Source organism: Fragaria vesca, linkage group LG6 (assembly GCF_000184155.1).
Source record: "Fragaria vesca subsp. vesca linkage group LG6, FraVesHawaii_1.0, whole genome shotgun sequence".
Lineage (NCBI taxonomy): Eukaryota > Viridiplantae > Streptophyta > Magnoliopsida > Rosales > Rosaceae > Fragaria > Fragaria vesca.
The window spans coordinates 19,865,744-19,889,249 of NC_020496.1; the positions used below are offsets into that span (position 1 = coordinate 19,865,744).

At 37.3% G+C, this 23,506-nt stretch overlaps 2 protein-coding genes and 1 non-coding gene across 4 annotated transcripts; 1 reads left to right on the plus strand and 2 right to left on the minus strand.

Moving 5' to 3' along the window:
• Positions 1-1,880: 1,880 nt before the first annotated feature.
• Positions 1,881-2,634, minus strand: LOC101291259. The gene is made up of 2 exons (XR_184971.1): positions 2,100-2,634; positions 1,881-1,979 (listed from the first exon to the last, which is right to left on the minus strand). It is a non-coding gene; the product is annotated as an uncharacterized LOC101291259 (transcript).
• Positions 2,635-7,061: 4,427 nt separating this feature from the next.
• Positions 7,062-10,374, plus strand: LOC101300935 (fasciclin-like arabinogalactan protein 17-like). Of its 2 annotated transcripts, XM_004303346.1 has the most exons (3): positions 7,062-8,473; positions 9,762-9,933; positions 10,117-10,255. In XM_004303346.1, exons 1-2 carry the CDS (start codon positions 7,165-7,167, stop codon positions 9,824-9,826), a joined length of 1,374 nt encoding a protein of 457 aa, XP_004303394.1. In that variant the 5' UTR covers positions 7,062-7,164; the 3' UTR covers positions 9,827-9,933; positions 10,117-10,255. The 2 variants fall into 2 exon arrangements, with proteins under 2 accessions (XP_004303394.1, XP_004303393.1); XM_004303345.1 differs by having other exon boundaries at positions 9,762-10,374.
• A 5,087-nt stretch (positions 10,375-15,461) lies between these two features.
• Positions 15,462-19,113, minus strand: LOC101300076. Its single transcript, XM_004303342.1, has 9 exons — positions 18,790-19,113; positions 17,685-17,937; positions 17,204-17,572; positions 17,063-17,118; positions 16,883-16,960; positions 16,702-16,783; positions 16,547-16,618; positions 16,332-16,439; positions 15,462-16,168 (listed from the first exon to the last, which is right to left on the minus strand). Exons 2-9 carry the CDS (start codon positions 17,925-17,927, stop codon positions 15,671-15,673), a joined length of 1,506 nt encoding a protein of 501 aa, XP_004303390.1. The 5' UTR covers positions 17,928-17,937; positions 18,790-19,113; the 3' UTR covers positions 15,462-15,670.
• Between the last annotated feature and the right edge of the window lie 4,393 nt (positions 19,114-23,506).

The window sequence follows — 23,506 nt, forward strand, 5'->3', positions numbered from 1 at the left end:
AGATCTGTTTTTAATGGGCTTTGATTGCTGAGATTAAAACAAAAATCTTAACACTTATGTCAAGCCTACACCGTTCAAGATTATTGAAAATAAATCAAACATTTGGATGACTTAACGATCACCAAATTTTCTAAAAATTTGCAGAAGTGATCTACTCATATACACCTACAAACTGAAAGGTGGAGATATGATTTTGTGATCGAGAAGTTTGTCAAATACCCTATCCCTAGAAATAAACAAAAAAAGGGATCCCTCATTGGAAGGGTCATGTATATATATACACACACACACACACATAGCGGAGCCCCGTTTTAAAATTAAAGTGTGAAGCTCCTTATTCGACTTTCTGGTCATTATTCTGCATCTCCACCGTTCAATGTCTAGAATATAGTGTGTAGAAAGTTTCATCTAATTTGGAGATCATTTGGGTACCAAATTAGATTAAATGAATCAATAGAACATAATATGTTCAAATGGAACTGTTCGTGTAAATCATAAATACAGAAGCTCTAATCTTCAAATTAGATGAAACTTTGTATAAATGATCTACACACTAGTAGCTAGATACTGAATGGTGCAGATGTGAAAATGTAACCGGAAAGTAATCGAAATAAAGAGCCCTAAACTTTAATTTCAAAACAGGGCTCCATCTTGGATAGGAAATATATATATACACACACACAGAGTTCTCTTCTAGAGCGGGACACCGCTTTGAAATTAAAGAGTGGTGCTCCTCATTTCGCTCACTTTTAGATCACATTTTCACATCTCTACCATTTAGTGTCTAGAATATAGTGTGTAGGTCATTCCTGCAAAGTTTCATCCAATAATCCAATTTGGAGATTTGTGTGTCGAATTAGATTAAATGAATCAACTGAACAAAATTTGTCCAAACGGAACCGTTCGTGTAAATCACAATTAAGGAAGCTTAAATGATCTCCAAATTAGATGAAACTTTGCAGGAATGATTTACACATTATGTTTTAGACACTGAACGGTGGAGATGTCTTCCCTTTTAAGTAAGGGCCAAAAGGCGTTGTCGTATTCCCTTTTGCTCTCTTAGGTTAGAGTTTCGAAAACACCGAGCGAGCAACTTCATTCTCTCATTCAATAGATGACATACATGCCATGGTTGCAAGACTTGTATCCTCTCTGGCTTTTGCACGGGGTAGAAGGCGGTGAATCTTAGACCATTGAAAAGAAAAGGCCTCCGTCAGGCGGAGGTTTTTCTGGCGGGTAAGCTTCTTACTGCACGCGATTTCAGTCGCAGATCATTCGTGGGGATGTTCAAGACGGCTTGGCAATTGAATGGAAATTTAGGGTTGAACCTACTGAAGGAGGAAAAGTCCTCTTCTCTTTCTCGGATCCAAACTGCAAAGCTAGGGTCTGGAAGGGAGGCTCGTGGTGTTTCAATCGTGCAACTATAGCGCTCGCCAATTATGACGGCATCGATGATGTGAAGAATATCCTGCTGATCAAGTCTTCATATTGGATTACTTTGTTGAAAGTCGTACTCTCTTTCGATCTGAAAGACTCATGCGTATGGTTGAAAACACACTGGGAGAGATGCAGGAGTTTGATAAGACGACTTAGAAGAATCAAACTATAGATCAGGGTTGAGATCGAATTCGGGCAACCCTTGATGTTGGAAAGATTATTCTGCTTGGATGATGGAGTGGAAAAAAATCATACAATTCAGATATGATAAATTCTTTGGGAGATGTGGTCAGACAACTGAAGTTGCTTTGCCGTGTACCGGAGCACATCTGGAGCCGGCCGACAAGGCAGCAGCGAGCCAGCGACACCTCTCGGTGTTCAGATAGGACCGTTGTTCAACTCGGCTTTTGACACCTCTATGGGTTCGGCAACACCTATTGTACCAAGAACTGTGTCTAAAGCACAAATACCCTCTGCGATTGCACCTACTTTTGCTACCTTTGCTACTGGAGAATTTGCTTCAGGTCCATTGGCAGTGAGATCTTTCCTGCCACCAAAAAAAACAAGCAGTTTGTGATCAGGGAGATTATGAGCCTTAACTTGTGAGCTCTCTTGTTACTGGGAAAAGAAGAAAGAGAATTGGTTGGGATTCGGTCTCTCACCAAAACGACCTCGACTTAGTCTCGCTATTGGTAGGCATATTGTTGTCACTGCAGCCGCACAAAGCAGGCCAAATAAGAAGAAAAGAAGTCGTCTGTTGGGCAAAAAAAAATAAAGAAGAAGACTCGTGGGACTGATGGAAAAGGAGATCCAGGCGATGCATGTAAGGCCAACAAGAAGAAAGCTGCAAAGATGCAGTTGCAGTTGGAGGAGGAAATAAAAGTGGTAAAATCCAACCCTTCGAGGAAGGAGATTGTTACAGTTTAATTGTGTTTTAGGCTGGGGATGAGTCTCTAGTTGATGGTCATAGCTCTATAAGTCTTCTAACAAGTCTAATAAGTCTCTCCTCTACCGAGCGAGGATTTAAGTGTTTTGGTCTTGTTTTGGTCGGTGTGCTACTTTTGTGGAGTTACTCGTGGGGAATATGGGTTTTATTGCTGTCTAGATATCAACATAAGGGTGAATTAGCTTTGCTCGTGGTTGGGTAGTATTTGGACACAATGTTGAAGAATTCGAAGGGAATTTGCTCGTGTTAGTGTTGGTAGTGAGGTTGTATCGTTACTCTCAGGATTTGTAGCTCTTTTTTAGCGTAAAATTTGGTTAGGGTAAGGCTCTTTTGGCTCATGGATGTTGATTTTGGTGACGAACCCATATCTATTGATCATAGTATGAATGTGTGTTGTGATGTAGTTATCATAACCGGTCGTTCTAATGTGATGTAATTTCTTTGATTGAATAAAATTCTTGTTATTTCTCTTTTAAAAAGAAGTTATTATCCTCCTATATTAATTATTGAATCTTAACCTCCTTCAAACCTTGTAGAAAGACAATGCTCGCCTAACCTTACTTTCAAAGTTTTTGTTTTTGAAGAACCTTACTGTCAAAGTTGTACGTAGTACATTATTTAACTTTAGAACACACATCACTGGTTGCCATATCGTTTTCCAATTATGTAGATGATACACACAATAATTGATAAAGAGAAATGACATAGTCTAGGAAAGTAGGAGAAATTAAGTTGAACATGCATTAAGCAATTTACACGTATTGTTAGTGTCTTTGAAAATATAATGATTGCTTTGTAACTTTCATTGCTCCAGAAGGTTGGAGGTTCTTTTCTCATCTCAATTTCACTTTTAAGAAACAATAAGTTCAAATGCAAGGTGTACACAAAAGAGTCGTAGAATGTAACTGGACTAAACTTACTATAATATTGATTACTTATTATATTATCGATTGTTTTTTACTCAAATGCTAGAACTAGTCTATCGTGAGTCGAAATTACAACATCTCACATATTAAGAGGAGATTACGTCAGTATGTCATTAGACCAAATGATACTAGACTCGATTGTCTTGATACATATTCGATATGTATTGTATCATATTTCGATATATTTATATTAGAATAAGAAACATTTATTAAGATAAACAAGAATCATTAACCGTGTATGTATGATCGATGGAGGACATGAACTCCCCACTCATGAATGACTTCCATAAGATGAAAGAGCCCAACCCTTAATCGGTGATCGTCATAATTCATTAAGTTTACTGAGATGTCATTAATTAGTATATATATATATATACATATTTAGTTGTAGCTCGAATATACACCTTTAAATGATATAATGTAAAAATTTTATATAATCTATACGTGGCGCACTGACGCTTCGAGAGTTCTTTTATTTTTTGTGTAGAGTCAACTTCACTTACTATTTCATCATAATCTCTTGAGACAAAAATTTGTAAATAAGAGACATACATGATCATGCATCGTTGTACTTTTTGCTTAATGCTACTTGAGTTGGTTGCCCAATCAAATATCTTATGATGTATAAACTCGATATGAATTAAACTTTTTTAATCAAGAGCCCTTCTTATTCCTTCTTCATTTTGTTACGGGTGTAGAGTCAACTTCACTTACAATTTTTACTCATAATCTTTTGAGACAAAAATTCTTGTAAATAACGAACATTCGGAATCATGCATCATTGTATTTTTTACTTAACGCTGCTTGTATTGGTTACCCAATCATCAATCGTTAGAGATATGATGTATACACTCGATATGAGTTAAACGTTTCTTTCATCGACAATTCATTTAAGATTCCACCAACAAAACTATGATCGTACACCTTTTCTTAATATACAAATATAAGTTTTTTTTTTTGAATAATACAAATATAAGTTAAACTTTCGTTGAGTCATTTAACCTTGAGCTCTTCATATTAGACCTAAAATATCATCATACATTTTTTTTTTTACCAAAGTAAATACTTATTGTATAATTGAGTTAAAAAAAAACTAATTGACTTACATAGTCTATAATTTATATTACTATACAGTAGCACACCGAAATATGAGAACCTATTAATCTTCTTTTTTTTTTATCGGAAGAACCTAATAATCTTTTGTTTTACTAAAAAGGAAGTTTGTTCAAGTTTGGACACATGTGTGAAACCTTTATGCTTGTATTGTTTTGTAATTTGCATAATAAGTTTTGGGGACATTGGAATTTTGGACAGCTGAGGCTGACAAGCAATCTGCCAGTGGACAAAACGTCGCCGTCTAGGCTTTTATTAACGCATGGCTTCGGGCACGCATTACACGCGCGCTTCGGAGTGACGTCGGGGGATTTGGTAGCTTAGCGTAGAACTGAGGGCAATTCCTGTGATTTTGTTCTCTCAAGGACACCGACAGCTTGCCTTCAAGCCGGCTAAGCCGTTTCACCCTCGGCTCCAAATTACCTTCCCGCGTACTCACATGATTATTGTTTTTTCTTTCTTTTTTTTTTTCTCGCGTGTATTATTACCAAGCATATAACTACAGAACCCAAAAAAACAAAAAAAAAAACATACAGTATACCAAATTATTTTCTGCATAAATGGAAAGAAAGTCCATGTAAAAAAGAAACGTCCATTTAAACTTTTGTAACAAAACAAAATACAGTCCTTTTGATTTTTCTTTTGAGGAAATATATGTCCGTTTGATATGGAAAGAAAAAAGTACAATATGCAAAAGAACCAGGCATATATATGTACAACTACCTTTAACATTTGAAACAGAAAAACAAGTTAAACTTTAATACTTAAAGTAACTTTTTATTTATCGATAACTTACGTTCTATTTTATATAATGATATCAATTTAAATAATTTTTTTCAAGCTAAATAACAAACTTTATTTAATAGAAATAAACTCATTGGCAATTACATCATAAATAAAATAAAACGTTACAGAATTAAAAACAATAAAACATATTGTTAATACATAGCTAAAATACTTGGCCATGCCGAGAATGCGACGTCATTACCCACTCGTCGGAAATCATTCCGGTCAAGACACCACCAATAAGACCTCCGTAGGTACACAAAAAGTGGAAGCATAACAACAATACACATGCTAAATCCACTCTGCAACGGCTAAACACCCCCGAAAAGGAGGGGAACTGAGCAACGCTAGGGAAACAGTCCCACATCGATAACTAATGGCAAAACCTCCAGTATTAGCCTATAAAACAGGCACAAATTCCTAGATAAGGTAAGTTCACTATTCCTCCCATACTCCCGTACCATACAAGTAGCAAGTGAACGACTTAAGCATCGGAGAGTCGAAGACAGGGCCACCCCAGTCCCGATTCCTGACGTGCTGTTGCTTGTGCAGATACAGGACCCGGAGCTAAGGATTCGACCTCCCGTCCCGTGACCTCGGGAGAGGTAGAAACACATACTAAACGGAGAGCCGCACAATTGGCTTGATTAAAAGCTGAGGCAGTTAATGGTAAGAGAAAATTTTAAGAACAGTACATGATAAATTGTCCACTCCTAATTTTGACGTTTTAAGTTTTAAAATATCATAAAGGTACATGAACTTCTAATCTCAACTAAAAATATGTACATGTCGTTATGTCTTCCGTTATCTTGTGTGCTTTCCGTTAAAATTTGAGGGACAAATTCATCACTCCCTAATTTAGCAGTAATAAATTATTAAAATTAATAATTGCTAAGGAGGAGAAATAAAAAAGATCAAATTCTCATTGCTGAACTAGTAATAAATATTTTTGAGGAGCAACAAAGTCATTTTTGAGCATAGAAGATCCAATTCTCATTGTTGAACTAGTAATAAAACAACAATTTCTAGAAGGCTAAAATTAAAACAGAAAATAGAATAGAGTGATCTACTTGTAGACAACAAAGTCATTAAGATTATAGTATGAGTTAACAAAATTAAAAAAAGTATATAAATAGAAAAAGAGTAAAACAAATATAAAGAAAATGGAAAATGGAGAAAACCCGAAATCACCTTTTGAAATTAAGAAATTACATAAAATTATCGGCGTTACTCACGTTATGTACTAAAAATATGTTGTGATTCTAATGTCATGTACTAAACTTATTAAAAAATGTAATAAGTTTGATGTTGTTCGGCATCAAATTACGTCTTAGTTACTTCTCAACATAGATGTATATGTGCATCTAACTATCTTTTATTATTTTCTCATTATATATGCGTTTGTGCATCTTATTATACTTTCTTACTTTTTTTTATGTTTTTGTTTCACGCTATGCATTTTGTTTCGCACCGTGTATTTTTCAAATATTATTACGGTAGATTATCGTCCTTCATAACAACAATTTCTTTTTTGTCTGGTAGGTGCCAAGTGGCGGTCTAAAGCGGCAAAGGCTTGTACTGTAGCCAATAGCCAGGGTAGGTAGCCATAGAAACACACACTAGTAACGCCGAAGCCGCCGAATCGGGTGGTAGCCAGAGAGCGAGAGAGAGGAAGTCTCCGTGTGGTCCCCCACCTCCAGCCTGTCCAAAAAAAAAAAAGAAAAACAATGAAGTCACCACTTCACCTTTTCTAGCTTTTAACTCACCACCATAATCCCCCTCATCTCTCTCTTCACTCTCTCTCCTCCTCCTCCTCCTCCTCTTTTCTCTCTCTTCTCTGCGTGTCCGTCCCAAAAACCCTCCTCCACCAAACACCCCCAAGCCCATTACTTAACATCTCCAATTCCATCCACCCCCATTTTAGTTTTGACTTGCAATTCCCCTCTCTAGAGCGCCATGGATTCCCACATCCACGGTAGCTCTATCTCCTTCTTCATCGTCTTCACTCTCTTCTTATCACTCTCCGCCGCCGCATTGCCCCGCCACCCAAAACTCATCTCCCCCAAATCCAACTCCTCCGCCCAGATTCACTCCAACTCCGTCCTCGTCGCCCTCCTCGACTCCCATTACACCGAGCTCGCCGAGCTCGTCGAGAAGGCTCTGCTTCTCCAGACCCTCGAGCAGGCAGTGGGCCAGCACAACATCACTATCTTCGCGCCTAGAAATGAGGCCCTGGAGCGCCAATTGGACCCTGAATTCAAGCGCTTCTTGCTCGAACCCGGTAACTTGAAGTCCCTCCAGACCCTTCTCATGTTCCACATTATCCCCAAGCGTATCGCCTCCGATCAGTGGCCCAAAGATTCGGGGTCGGGTCGCCACCGCACGCTATGTAAGAACGAGCATCTTCATCTTTCCAGCAAAGACTCCGGAAATAAAGCTGTCGATTCCGCGGAGGTTGTCCGACCCGATGACGTGATCCGACCCGACGGTCTCATCCACGGAATTGAAAGAGTCCTGATTCCTCGTTCGGTTCAAGAAGACTTCAACCGGAGAAGAAGTCTGCGGTCGATTTCAGCTGTTATACCCGAGGGTGCTCCGGAAGTGGATCCGAGAACCCACCGGCTGAAGAAACCCGCGCCGGCAGTACCCGCCGGAGCGCCGCCGGTTCTACCCATTTACGACGCTTTGGCTCCGGGTCCTTCTCTAGCTCCGGCTCCGGCTCCCGGACCCGGCGGTCCACGTCACCACTTCGACGGCGAGAGCCAGGTTAAAGACTTCATCCACACACTTTTGCATTACGGCGGGTACAACGAAATGGCCGATATCTTGGTCAACCTGACGTCGTTGGCGACGGAGATGGGCCGGTTAGTTTCAGAGGGCTACGTCCTGACGGTTTTGGCGCCAAACGACGAGGCCATGGCGAAGCTGACGACGGACCAATTGAGTGAACCGGGTGCGCCGGAGCAGATTGTGTACTATCATATCATACCGGAATACCAAACGGAGGAGAGTATGTACAATTCGGTGAGGCGATTCGGGAAGGTGCAATATGATACGCTGAGGTTGCCTCACAGGGTTGTGGCCCAGGAGGCTGATGGGTCGGTGAAATTCGGGTCGGGCGATTCCTCGGCGTATCTTTTCGACCCGGATATTTACACTGATGGTCGGATTTCGGTGCAAGGCATTGATGAGGTTCTGTTTCCGGTTGAAGAGCTGGAGAAGAAAGCAACTCCGGTTGTTAAGGCTGCTGTTAAGCCCAGAAGAGGTATGTTCTTGATCATCTAATCATTTTCATCTTAGTTTCCATTAATTGATTGAATTGCTATGCCGGTTGATTGTGTTTTTTACAATATGAAACTATGATCAAAGATAGCTTAAAGCATTTGTTTTTTTAAGGTACAGGTTAAAGCCAAAATTCTACTAGTGTTTGATGCTAATGTAGGCTTAATATTAAAAGGGGGTGGGATTACTTTTGTTCAATAGAAAACAAGGCCAATTATGTCATGGCTAGATGTCACTAAAATGATTAGAATGATGAGATTAGTTATTGATGGAGGTTTATGTAATTCATCACCGAATTCTGGGTTGCCATATGCACATACTAGAGAAAGACAGCTAAACAGCCCTAGAATTTCTATGTTAAAGCTTTCTTAGCGTGTAAACCATTGATTATTATGGCGCAATTATGTCCATCAACGATTTTCAATCACTTGTGTATATGAACACATTAGCTGTGGGTTTAAGGTCGAAAATTTTGGATCTAGGGTTTTAGACAGAGACACAGAATAGGAGTATAGAATAGAACTTAGCAGGCAATTGGAACGAGGCAGATTAGAATACTTGGGTTAGAATTTGGAATGTTATGTTTTGTAGGCATATAATCTTGGGGGGGGGGAGAGGAAGCTTGGGAAATGGAGCAGTCCGAGTCCCACTGTCGGTGGTGCAAAGTTAAAATTGATATGTCACGGGGTCTTTAAGGGGCCGGGAGAAGGGCCCCTTGTTTAAATGAAATGATTCCCCAAAATTATATGAAATGACGTTTCTTCCTGTTTAACCCCTAATTGCTTCTCTACCGCCATGTGAGTCCACTTGTTTGCCAAGCAAGCAAAACATGCCTGGCCCTTATTATTCAGAGAAGCAAATGTGTTGCCCAGCTGTGGTCTCTGTTATTATTATTCTTCTTCTTCCCCACCACTCTTTTAACCATTTGATGCTGCCGCTGCTACCCAACACAACCAGCCTGTCCCCAATTAATTCCATGCTACTCACCCAAATATTCAGCTGGCATGATTTGCCAATTTAATTTTCCAGATCTTTGTATTATAAACTTCTCTGATTTTTGATACCAGCTCAGTAGCTGACCTTCATTATATGCTATTACTAAATTTGGCACTTTATTTGTTTATTTTGGTGTGGGTTTTTGGCTGGCTTCAAAGTCCAATAATTAAACTTTTGCCTAACCCAAGTGGGGTTTCTTCTTTGCTATTATTCTTCTATACAAGCATGTGGTTTTTGAACAGTTGACTTACCCTCTTCTCTTGACCTAATTGCAGGGAAGTTGATGGAAGTAGCATGTAGTATGCTTGGAACTCTTGGGCAGTTCTCTTCTTGTCAATGAAGCAGATACATGGGATGCTCTCTCAGTCAGTCTCTTACTTGAGCCCCCCGAAAAGAAATTAAGGAAAAAAAATATATATGTTCATGTAAACAGTTATCGATAAAATGGTAAATACATGGGTTCCCTCCTCCTTCTATGTTCATTGTAATTTGTTTCTTTCTTGGAAAATCATGGTTCCACTTTGGGTAAACAGAGAGTTTTGTCACACAATGCAGTGTAGGATGATGAGGTTGATCATAATACAGTGAATTAATGGATGTATAAAACAGAGGGGCTTTTTGGTTTTGCAGGATCATTTCTGTTGGAAGGTCCAACCAAAAAGAAATTCCATCCATTGTTTTGCTATGAAATCTGTAATTACATACGATTCTTTGCTTAATTGTTTTATTGTTTGGGTTTGCTTGCTCTCTCTATGTATGCATACTTGAAAGACCAGCTAAGCTATATACCTCTGGTATAAAAAGTTGTCTGTTCTTTTGTCCTTCTCTCCATTAGTTGTTCTTCTCTCCATTAGTATTGCTTGTGAGTCAAATATCAACATGTTTTCTCAAATGCCTTGTCTAGAACAGAAGCAAACTTCTTCTGCCCCTTTTTCATGCAACATCTCTCCCAAAAATCAATTTCGTATCGGAAACTCTGAGACCTCGTTTTATTTAACCCGGGGTTGTCTCTTTATTTATTGTCCATTAGTTTCGGATGTAAACCGTATAATATCAAGATAAGTCATGTTCTTTAGAATGTTAAACGCCTTTGATTATTGATTGTTTGAAAGGTTCAATATACAAATCAGAAACCAAACAAAGTATAAAAGTAATGGAAATAGAGTTGCTAAAATGGAGTAATCAAAACAGTGAAAACTTCAACGCCAAGGAAATTTCCTAAGTGATTGATGAGATCATTAGTAATCTTTTTTCTTGATCATCCTTAATATAATGTAATGGGGAGGAGATGAATCCCATTGGATTCCTCTTGGTTCCCAAATTATTATCCTCTAAAACAACAAAGTACCTCATCTTCTTGCATGCACTGATGCAAAAGAGGTGGGTCAATAAGCTAACCTAGCTTTTGTTTAAGTGGAACAAAATGTATCATTTTCTCTTGCTATCATGGTCTTTTGTAGGGTATATGAAAACATGACTGTAGACCTGATTAAAATTTCCAATTTTGTTTGGGAATAAAAAGATGTGGTGATGTTGAGCTGTGGTGGTTGAAGGATTTAATATAGAGGGGAATCAGTAGGTAGTCTTTCATGGTTTTAGTTGGTATTCATTGTCACTGTACAACAAAACAGATTATGGTCATTAATTTTTTTTTTTTTTGTAATAAAAGATTATGGTCATATTAATTAGAGTACAAAGTGTGGTCAATTTTTTGTTGTTTGCCTATGGGAAATTATTTTTAATATGAGCTAAGCATAATTATATGAGTTACATCTCTCTTTTTGTTTTTTCTAATCAAAGTTATCAAACTTGAACACAACTGTAGAGGATCCTTTAGAAGAAGACTGATTACCCATTAGTCCCACGTGTACAATTAAGATCCCTTAATATCAATCAACGTTTCTTTGTCCCTTTTCTATGGAATCACTAGCCTTTAGTCTATGGTAAAATGGTAATCATAAGGATTTATCTTGAAGGAAAAACAAGAACAACCACTAGGGCTCAAGAGCGGAAAAAAGAAGCTTTCAAGGTTCTAATTTTCCTTTACACTCATTTGCGTTAGTTGGCGCTGGCGAATTGCGCTTTCTAGTCTCTTTGTCTGTTTTACTTGTTTCTTCTATCTTCAAAGCTTCTTGGTTCGTAAAGATAGTCCTCATCATTTTTTGTGCGAGTGTTGACTATCCTTCTATGATCACAGGCTGTGTATTCTTTTCAGTTTATGGTTTAAAATGGTTCAAGCCAATTCTATCAAACATGAACGGTTCAAGTTCATAATTGGTAAATCATACTGATGAATATCTTAACGATTTTCAATATGATTGAAAATTTACATAAATGATCTACTAATAAATACCTATAAATTGAACGGTTAAGATGTGAATATAAGATTGAAAAGTAAGATAAGCCGAAAAGTCATCAACTTCAGAGTCCTCGTTAAAAGGGTTCTCCATAGTTATTACAAGATATCAGTTTAATTGCATTGAATGTAGTATGCAATTCATGATTATATTACCTTAGTACTTCAAGATATTTACGTAGGCATGTAACGTTATATCTTGATATTGAACCAGTATAATACTTCCATGGAAGGCAAAGAAGGCAAACAGAAAGCTGATCGTGAAACCATATGTTGTTCCACCCGTGCCTATCAAGAAAGGAAAAAGAAACAAACGCACGAGCTAAAGTCTCCACCTAAAAGCTAAAGATTATAAGAAACCCATCCAATCCAATTTTTACTACTTGTTAGTTGTTAATGACTTTAGTTTATCTCTTCCATGTACCAAAGTTGAACATTTTTAACATCATTTCTGACGGTCACCAACTCAGCCAGCTGCTACAAATAATGTCACATTTTAGCAACAGAGTCAAACATACATTATTTGACATATATATTGACAACAAAACAAACCCACAAATTAGAGCTTGGCTGGACACAAAGTATTTAGCGCAATCTATATGTGACAGCCTACACTAATTGTTGAAAGGGTCCATGTTGCCGATTGTGATGGTTCTCAAAGCTTAAGGCTTTATACATGTGACCACACTTGTGGTTTCAACAGCTCTAAAGCGATGCCAAACAAATATCCGGTTGTTAATAATCTCTTATGAACATATATTTGTAAATTTAAAGCATAAATACATCTTCTCAACATGTTTTAAACTTTCACGTACGTAGGTGCGTTAAGATGCCTGATGACATGAGATACAAGTAGAGATTAAGCGTAAATACCTGACTAATATGCATACGATTTAGTTTTGGCAATGCAAAACTTGAGGCATGTGTTGATCATTCAGTTCGATTGTTTGAAATTTTGTTTAAGAAAAAAATTTCAACACATTGACGTTCTAAAGCATTAAGAGCAACTCAAACAAAGAACTCAAATCCTAGTTGGCAGCCCAACAACTACTTTTGACAACCTCAAAAACTCTCCAACAAAGTAATTAATTCCACGTGTAGTTGACAATATGGTTTCTATAATCAAATTGACACAGCCAAGAGAAAATGTTTTGTTGGAGACATTTTATCATTCTTTCTCTCTCTTCTCTTTCCCCGTTGCTTTCTCTTCTTTCTCTAAGAAAGAGTTTTATATGTATAATATGATGAAAATAATAAAATAAGTTTCAAATTTAACTCTTTTGTTGGAGAGAAAATGAGTAAAAAATGACATTGCAAACTCACATGTCAAATTTTGAAATTGACAAAAAAATTTGACATGCTTATTGGAGATGCTCTAAGAGTATATCGATCTAAGGACACCTTCGGTGATAACCGACACCAATGTGTTATATCACCTTCCTCCTTCACTCCATTTCTCTCCTCCTTTTGCATTCGGGCAGGTACAATCGAGGCACGTTTGCAAGTCTTGTGATTCCACTAAATGCAAATCTCATTTTCGAGTGCCACATTTTGCACTAGAAACTCAACGTCAATGGGATGCCAATCACACTCTAGCTAGACTACTCTCCATTACTACCTTAGCTTATTGCTTTGCTATATCCTACTAAGTTCCCAACAAGGTCAAACAAGAAGAGAGCATCGTCCTCAAATCTCGATCGCATCCGACGCATTTTATGAAAGCCTGCGTCATGGTCTCATGGGGAAGTTAATATAGGCAAAACCAGCAAATTTTCTACTCATATTCTGCATTAGTTATTGAAATTTGTTTAGTCTTTGGGATTTGAAGTCGATATCTGTTTAGTTCTTGTAATTTTATTTTAATCTGAATAGTTCTTAAAGTCATAATTTTTCATCCAAATAGTCCTTATGGTTTTATTTTAATCTGAATAGTCCTTAAAGTTATGATTTTTCATCCAAATAGTCATTCCGACAATTTTCTCAGTTAAAGGCCGTAAGGACTATTTGGATGAAAAATCATGACTTTAAGGACTATTTAGATTAAAATAAAACCATAAGGACTATTTGGATAAAAAATTGTGACTTTAAGGACTATTCAGATTAAAATAAAACCATAAAGACTAAACAGATATCGATTTCAAACCACAAGGACTATACAATATTTTACCTTTTTTTCTTCTTCTTCTAGCTAGTTAGCTATTTTCCTTTACAAAATCTTGTCCAAATAACTAATTTTCTTTTTTGCAATGAGAGAAACAATTATCCAATGGACACCATATTGTTAGACCCACTTGAAAATTTGGAATGAAATACAGAAGATTTTGATTCTCAAAATCTGACATGCTTTATAGGGAGCAGGCTAGCTAGGTGTAAGTATGGGAAATTGGGAATATTCTGCATTTGCCTTTGATTGGGGCCAAAGCAAAGCTTATTCCTTAATCACTGATTTCTATTATGATATAATGTTATATCATCAACAATTTCAAAGGAGATACAGTATTGAGATTTCAGTGATCATCTGCATGTTGCATCTGTATTATATATAAAACTACCCATCGTGTTCAATTAATTATAAAAATGCAGTTCATCAACTTGTAAGATACAGCAAGTCGTTTTTTTAAAGTTAAATTTTGTTTTGATCTTTTTTGTTAAACTATTATCAATAAAATCTGTCTTGAGCTTTGGCAAGCTCAATGTAGATGGCACAAAAGATTGGTCAAGATGAAGCTGGTGGTGTGCTTAGGAATCCTGATAGCCAATGGATGAAAGGAATTTCACTTTAACCTTAAACCTTGGACTTGGTGAAGTTTTGGATGCTGAAACTTAGGGACCTCTATCTTGATCTAGCCATTTTTGCCAAGCTTATGTTTAGAGACTACTCTCTTCCTCTTGGTTCCCTGCATTCTCGCTGCAAAGAGCTGATGACAAGGTTCAAATCTGTGTCTCTAATTCGTATTTTTCGAGAATGCAATATGGTTGCAGACTCGATGGCTAAGAAATTATTGAGCATGACTTTGGTATGATGATTCTTGATGATCTCATGATCATATTACAAAAGTAGCCTGCCTTTTATCTTTTCTGTTTTTAGGTCTCTTCGTAACAAAAAGTAATTGTCAGTGGCATGTACTCCTGAGAGGACAAGGAAAATTGATATTGTCAGCAATTATTTACAATGTGGAAAAAGGAGAAGTTATTCCCAAAATGAGAGTCTAATTCAGTAAGGGTTCATACTTCATACTGCTGTCCACATTTGTCACAAGACAGACTCTTGTAATCAATGTCCAATCTCACTACCAGATCCTTCTGTATCTGTGGAAACAACAAAGGCTATTCCTTGGCGTTGTTGTTGAGGTCCTAAAGATGGTTAAGATAGTGCATTGTGGGAGTGCCCCCTCAGGCCCAAGTGTACCTTTCTTTATAGCTAGCAGTCTAGCACAAATGTTGAACTACTGATTCTGCTATTTCCGCCACCATCTTTACAATTGATATTACTCGTTTGCTGCCATGAAGAAAAGGATATCATCATAGAACATATTTTGCTCTTTCCTCCCCGATATTAGTAATTACGGTGGAATGAAAAGGCAATCGTCAATGATCCACTGTATATATACAAGCAAGTCCATATAAGCTCTACTGAAGACAGCATTAACATCAAATATCTACAGAGACAATATCACCTAAAAATCACACACAAGCTACATAAACCTGTCGATTATATATTACCAATATATGACTTTAAATGAGGATCCCATAATTGCTATATTCACAGGTCACAACATGGAACTTAAAATGATATGAACACAATGTAATGTATCAGAAATATGTTGTTTAAACTCCAATGGTAACTTCTTGAGGCATGATATCAGGGGCAGGAGCTGCAATGGTAACTTCTTGAGGCATGATCTCAGGAGCAGGAGCTGCACTGAGGACTGGTTCTTTGGTCTGGTCAACACTCACTTCAGCCTCGATCCTATCTTTGCATTCGGAAAGATCCCCAGATTGGTCTCCAGTGCATGCTTTGAGGCTTTGTTTTTCTTCTTTGCTGACCTCCTTTATTTGCGACTTACTAGGCTTTCCTTCCGCTTTAGCAGCTCCATTTTCCTGAGAATTAAGCCGATGTTGGGACTTCCTAATAGGCTTCTTTGGTTCTGTGACATGACTGACATCCTTTTCGCCTTTCTCCTTTAACCCTTTGATTGACTTGTTCCGTTCTCGAGCAAGACGTGGGCTAAGGCACATCCCGCCATCTTCTGAAGGGCTGTTCGGTGAAGGAATGGAGTTCTTGTGCCTTCCGAGCTTTGGAGATATCGGACGTGTGGTTGGTATCTAGATTGACCGGTATAAATGAAAGTCATACACAATGTTGCCAAACAAAAGCAAGCAAAGTGAAGCAGAAGGGGAAGAGGAGAGTAGTAAAGGAATTCAAGTAAACTTTAGATTGATTGTAAGAAGAGTAGGGAAATACAGCGAGATATGATAGCTAACTTACCTTCTTTATTTCAATTTTTGGAGGAGGCTCTTTATAGAAACTTGGCATAGGAGCTGCCCTAAATGTCAGGCTCTTCCTCAGTTGCTTGATCTCTGCTTCCTGGTTTTCCTACAAGACAAGCATACATAAGATATCCTGAATTTGCTGAAAGCATAACATATATGAAAGACAAAAGCAGAACAAATTTCTGAGTGCTATTGTTTATGTCCTGAAACCTTTGATTTTGCTTGGGAATTATTCTTTTCTGCTTCTTTAGCCTGTATCTTTTCTTCTAGCTTTGTAAAGAACTGGTGAACAATAAATTAAGTTAATTAGGGTTAAACATTGAAAATAACACTAGCAACCAAGTCTACAGGTATGTGTTAGCAACCTCCTTTCTTTTTTCAGCACGTTCATCCAACCTGAAGGAAAATCCAGAACCACTGCTCCTTCGCCCACCAGGTGTAGTGCTTCTGAATACAGAACTTCATGTAAGTATCAGAAAATGAACTGGTATATTTCTATGCTACAGTAATAAGGTAAGCCACAATAATATGGGAAATGAAACTTACGAAGCAATGGAATGAGCATCGTCGTCCTCTTTGATTAGCAGGGTTGTTTTTACTGCACTTAAGCTCTGCCCAACTGATCTATAGATACATTAAACATTCAGCAGAAATGAGTTTCCTGTTTATTCACAGGTTAAAGGTTCAACTTCTGTACTAAAAAACACATATCAGGTTGTAACGTACTGTGTCACATCAGATGAACTATTAGCAGGTTTATTCACAGAACCAGATTTTCCGGCCTGATACAATAAAGAACAGATATTAGTAACATGAAGGGATATTAATATGCAGAGTATGTAATATAGATGATCACAAAAGCCTTACTGCAGAGGATCTCATGCTAGGTATTGATGCCAAAGTAGTCCTTCTAACTGCCGAAGCTCCACCTACTTTGTTCTCATCATTCGACTGTATTCCTGTGGATGCACGCCTATTTAGATTATTCGAACGAGAAGATGGAAAAGGGGCCTCAGCTTTGGTTGCATTGCCACGAGTGTGTTTGACTTCTGTTTTCACTGGGTACACATCAATGCTCTTCTTCATAGCATCAACACGAGCTCCCCTTGCTGGGAACGAAAGACTCTGAGAAAGTATTGACCTCTGTATACGAGAAACTGGAGTTGCACCTTTCAAATTGGGTTTATCCTTGGCCAACTTTCCCTTTGAAACACCATTGTTTGGAGCATGAGGATCCTGATAGTACAAGCAAGTAGCAAACAGGAGGCGAAAGTACATTTATGAATGTTAGTCATGAAAATTCTTAGGACAAACAGCTTAAACCAACAAAAATATGTGGCACAAGTACCTTCTTTGTTTTTGAATTTTTACCAGGTGGAACAGTAGCAGCAACTTCAGCTACACCTCCTGAAGAGTTAATGCCTTCATCTTCGGTGGTTACAGATTCAGATACTCCATTTATGGTAGGAACTTCTGTCTGAGCATCAATTTTTTTTCCTTCGATGTTGAAATCCGGTACTGATTCTTCAACATGTTTTTCCACAACAGCACATTTCTCATCCCCCAAAGTAACCCCATTTTCAGACTCCATTTAGCCAAAACTTCAAAAACCAAATCAGAACATATCAATATCCCCACAATAGATAAAGTGCACAACACCTAGCATCATCAAGTGAATCACACAACTACTATTTATTAGATTTAACTGATACACGTGGGAAACATTCAAATGAAACTGGAGCAAAAGAAGAAACCAAAACACATAATGTCTCATGTTATTACACTAGCATGAATCTTGCAACTACATGCAACACCAGCAAGACATAAGGATTGTAGCCTTTGCAGGATTACACAGGACTGAGAGGACATCTACAATCACAGATCAACCAATGAGATCCTCAAAAGCTAAAAAGCTATGCAACAAGAGAGCAAGATGAACAGCTGCCCTCCAGATAATTAATTCATTATCCAAAAGAAAATGTAGGACAGAATATGTGGCCTGAGAAAATCACCATGAAGTGCTCATTTCAGTCAAATGCTGAAGCTTTCTAGATGATTATGTATATAGATTTATAAGCACAAGCCACGATTCTCTAACATGCAAAGTTGCAAACAGTTCTGCACAGTCAAACGCTACATCTTAATCATCCCTCTTTCAGTCTCACACTCAACACTTAAATCCATTTACAAAATGTCAAAATCCCATCAAAATAATCATAAACAGTTCAGCGGCTCAAAATTACTTCAAGGAAGACTGAAGTCAAATCCATGAAGCCAAATGGTATTGTTTTTTCTAAGTAACAAGAGGTTTCCAAGGATCAACGATGTATACAACACCGGGTAAGGAAAAACAATAGCAACAACGAAAACAGAGATACCCAATACAATGATGGATTCAGAAGTCCGAGAATTGAAGACAGAAATCACTCTAGATCAAAGAAGATAAAACTTACAGAGGTGAGTAAGCGGTTATCAAACTTGGGTTCTTGGATTTGGGCTATAAGTAACCGCTAAAAGACTGATTGACAGAGAAACAGAGAGGCACAATGCAAAGAAACTTCCAAGACTGAATTATGGGAGAAAGTGAAAGAGAGGAATAGAAGAAAGAAACAAGAGCAGAGAGTATTTGGAGATATTGATAGCGGTGTGGATTTGAAGCACTTGGGGGATTGATGGTCAAGTGCTTCTCATAGTTGGAGTTGAAAGCTATAGAGCAGAGAGTTGGTGGCACGCTGCTCTGGATTGGTTCAAGAAATCCCAAGAGTGAGTTGGGGAAAGTAATTGAGAAAACGAAGGACGTTCTGATTGAACTCATTGAAGTGTGGATAGAGATCGGTAAATAGTGAGACAATGACTAAACTGCCACAATGGAAGTTACATGGCGGTTTTGAATTGAATCTAAATGCTAATGGAGGGAAATGGAGTTGGGATGAAAGGATGGTCTTCGTGGTCAAACGAGAAGAAGATTATGGAAGCAACTTCACATGCCTTTGCATTCCAAGGCCATTCACGAGATAATTGGAATGAGCTTTACTCTTTTCATACGTTAGAGAACTTTATGATTACCAACGGTTCAATTGAACAGAAATGTTTATACCAAAATATACTACACAAAATATACATAAGGAAAGCATGTGGAGGGGTTCAATATCGCTAGTATATTTCATTTTTTTTTTTTTTTGACAAAATGAAAATTTCATTAATAAATCAAAGGTCAAAATGACAACATACAATAACCACAAGGGTCATATAGTACCATTACATTAGATAAATAGCTCACTTATTATGAGCCTAGTAGAACACGAAAAACTCACTTATTATTTTATATTTGTTTGTTATGAGAGCACGTGTTATGCAATACTCCAATATCAACGTGTAATACTTTGGTTGAGTCTCAATGCTCGTGTCCACTAATATATAAGATTTATTAATAGTTAATAAAGTCTCACTTATGAACCCCATTTCAATCAAAAGAATTTAACCCCTTTCAAATAGAAAAGTCTTTTGGTATATTGGTTGAGATCATAATCGATCGATCGATCATAAGTTATTTTATGTCTTGAGTTATGTCAATTTTGTTTCTATAAGTAAGTCAATTTGTTCTTTTAAGTAGAAAGACTGTTGCCTTTTTGTTTTCGCCAATGCAAATACATACACAAAGCTAGCTTTTACACTAATTTGAAGTTCCCTAATGTAGAAGTATGATCATAGTAACTATCAAGGATCTAATGATCCATGCTTACTCTCCAGCCTTTTACTATCAACTTCTAAACATAAAAAGCCTCAAGGGAAGATTTTAGTAATGGAATGTTGAGAAGGGGGCAGCTTTCCTTAATTAGCAGTCTAGCGCTCAAGTTATGAGAACCGAGTTCGTTTGGGTGGGGAGTGTGCTTCCGAGACTGCAATCTTGGAATTCTTGTTTATCACTTCAATTACGTGTTACAATTATTCAACAACCTATTTATTAACTCTATTAGTTATGTAGAACAATGAAAGCGACTAAGGTTTCACTCATATCTTATCTTATATTAGGAAAGAAGATTGTGGATTTTGTTCTTTCATTGTCAGTCTCCTTCGTGTAGTGGGTGTGATAGATAATCAGATGAAGATGTAAGGATCATCAACAGACACAAAAAAAGATTATTTAATTAATCTTTTTATGGATTAACTAAGTCAAATTTGAAGGTTATAGCCTATAACAAAAACAAAGATAAAAGGTTTATACAAATCAGGTGAAAATTGCAAAAAGCAAAAAAAAAACACCACGATAAAATAGATATGACAATGAAAAATAATGAGAGTTTGGTTTCATTTATATCTAACAATATCTAATCAGAAAAAATCAAATAAATTTCAAGTGAATAATTACCCTACACTTGGACCTCCCGGTTCGTGCATTTATGGTGAGAAATTAATCTTGCTTTGTGTTACTAGTTTACCAACGTAACTAAGTAACTAAGGCAAGATTAGTTTAAACCAAGGGCATTACGGTCCAGAAAGTTTAAACCAACAGAATGAACTGCTAGGGCAAGATGGTCATTACACAACGAACCAATGATTGAAAAACAGGGCGAAGGGGGAGGAGGAGGTTTTTATGTGATGTGGGGTTCACAGGTGGTGTTGCTGTCTCATTCGCTGACATGGCGCGACCGAGCAACATGATTGGTCTCACGTTAGGCCAACCTGGACACCCTACCACGTCCACCAACCGCGCGTGAGCTGTGACAACGTGCGTGGGAGATAGCGGAAGATCAGACGGCCGCTAACAGTTCTCCTCAGCCGTCGATTTGGGGGGTTCAATCAATCATGGTCCACGTTCCGGCGACGTTTGAATTCTTGTGGGTTTGGGATTTTGCGGGTGGTGAGTTGCATTCAACATCTAGGCTGGCTTTCTCAAGTGTTGTCCTCTTCACTCTTGATTTGGCACCTCCATTCATGGCCCTCAAACACAATTTTTTCTTTTCTTTTCTTTTCTTTTCTTTTAAACACAGTACCAATGCAATAATGTAAAGAAAAAGAAGGTGAGTTTTTCATTACTCATTTACCCCATAACAAAGGCTAAGAATTGTTTTCTTGTTATCCAAGTATTTCAGTCCTAGTAGAGCCAATGCTCTCGTTTTTCTTCTTCACCTTTGCTGGAATCAACGGCTTCACGTTTTTCCTTATAGGTGGAGCGTCGACTTTCGGCAATTTGTGGTTTATCATTGAAGGTTAGCTGCAAATGTTTCAAGATGGAGATGAGATGAAGATTAGTTCTCCTACCGGTTGAAGTTGGATTTGAGATCGATACGAGTTTTGTTACTGCTTGTACAATAAAACGATATGTCACACCACTAAAGCTGTCAATATGAATTAAGCTACTATGAATGAAGAAGATATATATAGTTGTCCTTTTAACTACCAGCTACTGCTTGGAGATGGGTTTGACGGTGATAAATTTTGCCAGAAATGGAGATCAAGTCCAGAAGATCGATTCTTCAAAAAATAAAAAGGTCCAAAAGATCGATGCATGATTATGTAGAGTCTTCACTTTGAATACATATCCGACTATATAATATTGATGATCTAACAGTTTATTCGGTATGATAAAAACGTATATTTTAAGGACGTATTCTTTTAGCCGAGACGATGATCATATGTCAAGGCAATGTACATCATTGGTCTGGAAACAATATTACCCCCAACGCGTACGACTATATATGGGACGGTTCACTTTGGAGTGCATACCCATTTGTGCAAAGCTTAATACAATGTTAAATCAACTGAACTTACATGAGTTACATCCTCAACTAAAATGTTACTATCCTTGAACTATCAAATTTTTAACGGTTCTTAACAGATCAAACTGAGACTCTGAGAGCTAACCCTATACATATATGACCAAAACTTGTTTAAGACAAATGGAGGGAAGCCAAAATGCATACAAAATTGGGTTGCTCCATCATGTGAAGCTCATGGAGTTGTTTGATGTCTAGACTGCAGCTTTTCTTCAACAGTTGTCAACAAAGCGTAGACAAACCAAGTTATAGTCCCAGCGGCCACCACACCATTGTCAATGTCCCAACATTTGCCAAGCATCGTTTTCCCGATAATAATACACTCATGTAAGGTATCCTAAGCAACTTAAGGCTAGGGTAAGCACCTTCTTGTCATGGGACCCTAATTAGTCTCTTCATCTTATTCATCTTTACAAGTATCTGAAATTAATCAGCTACACATGTATAATTGAAACTTGGTTAATGGCCAGCCACTACCTAGGGTCATGTTTCTGAATGAGCACGAATTTTAATTACAAGATATCATCCGAAGTTAAAATCTTGAATTGAAAAAATTTGTTTAGTCCTTGTGGTTTGAAGTCGACATCTGTTTAGTCTTTGTGGTTTTATTTTAATCTGAATAGTCCTTAAAGTCACAATTTTTCATCTAAACAGTCATTATGGTTTTATTTTAATATGAATAGTCCTTAGTCATGATTTTTCATCCAAATAGTCTTTCCGACAATTTTCTCAGTTAAAGGCCATAAGGACTATTTGGATGAAAAATCATGACTTTAAGGACTATTTAGATTAAAATAAAATCATAAAGACTATTTGGATGAAAAATCGTAACTTTAAAGACTATTCAAATTAAAATAAAACCATAAGGACTAAACAGATATCGACTTTAAACCACAAGGACTATACAATATTTTACCCTAAAATCTTTATACTTTTGTGTCATTTAACTAAACTAAGACGTAAGCATAAACATATATATATAACTATTGTATATATTTTGAAGATCCAAGTTGAAGGGGACTCAAAGCTCGCAATAGGAGATGCTCCCCCTTTCAGAGACTTAGAACCCTTTTCAAGGATATCATCTACTTGGTGCCTTACTTTGAATAAATCAACTTCCATTACATTTCTCATGAAGCCAACTTCGTTGCTGATTTGATCATTAGTTTGGGACATCAGGCTGCAAATCCTATTACTTGGTGTAAGAAGTTGCCGCTCTCAGCTCTTGGCATCTTTAATTTTGATAACTTTAATGTAGGGTGTAGTAGGGGTTTCAAGTTGTAACTTGTATTTTTCTTCTAAGAAAAAAAACTATTGTATATATTTTATTTTAAATAAGGACAAAATACTGGTCACTCTTCTTGTTTTAATATCTTAGAAGAAAAATACTGGA

Excerpts from the sequence above, each read along its gene's own strand:
- LOC101300935 (XM_004303345.1), top strand. The coding sequence starts at position 7,165 with ATGGATTCCCACATCCACGGTAGCTCTATCTCCTTCTTCATCGTCTTC. Across the intron at positions 8,474-9,761 it reads TGCTGTTAAGCCCAGAAGAG|GGAAGTTGATGGAAGTAGCA; the intron begins GTATGTTCTTGA and ends ACCTAATTGCAG.
- LOC101300076 (XM_004303342.1), bottom strand. The coding sequence starts at position 17,927 with ATGGAGTCTGAAAATGGGGTTACTTTGGGGGATGAGAAATGTGCTGTT. Across the intron at positions 17,573-17,684 it reads AAAATTCAAAAACAAAGAAG|GATCCTCATGCTCCAAACAA; the intron begins GTACTTGTGCCA and ends TTGTACTATCAG. Across the intron at positions 16,961-17,062 it reads AGTTCATCTGATGTGACACA|ATCAGTTGGGCAGAGCTTAA; the intron begins GTACGTTACAAC and ends ATGTATCTATAG.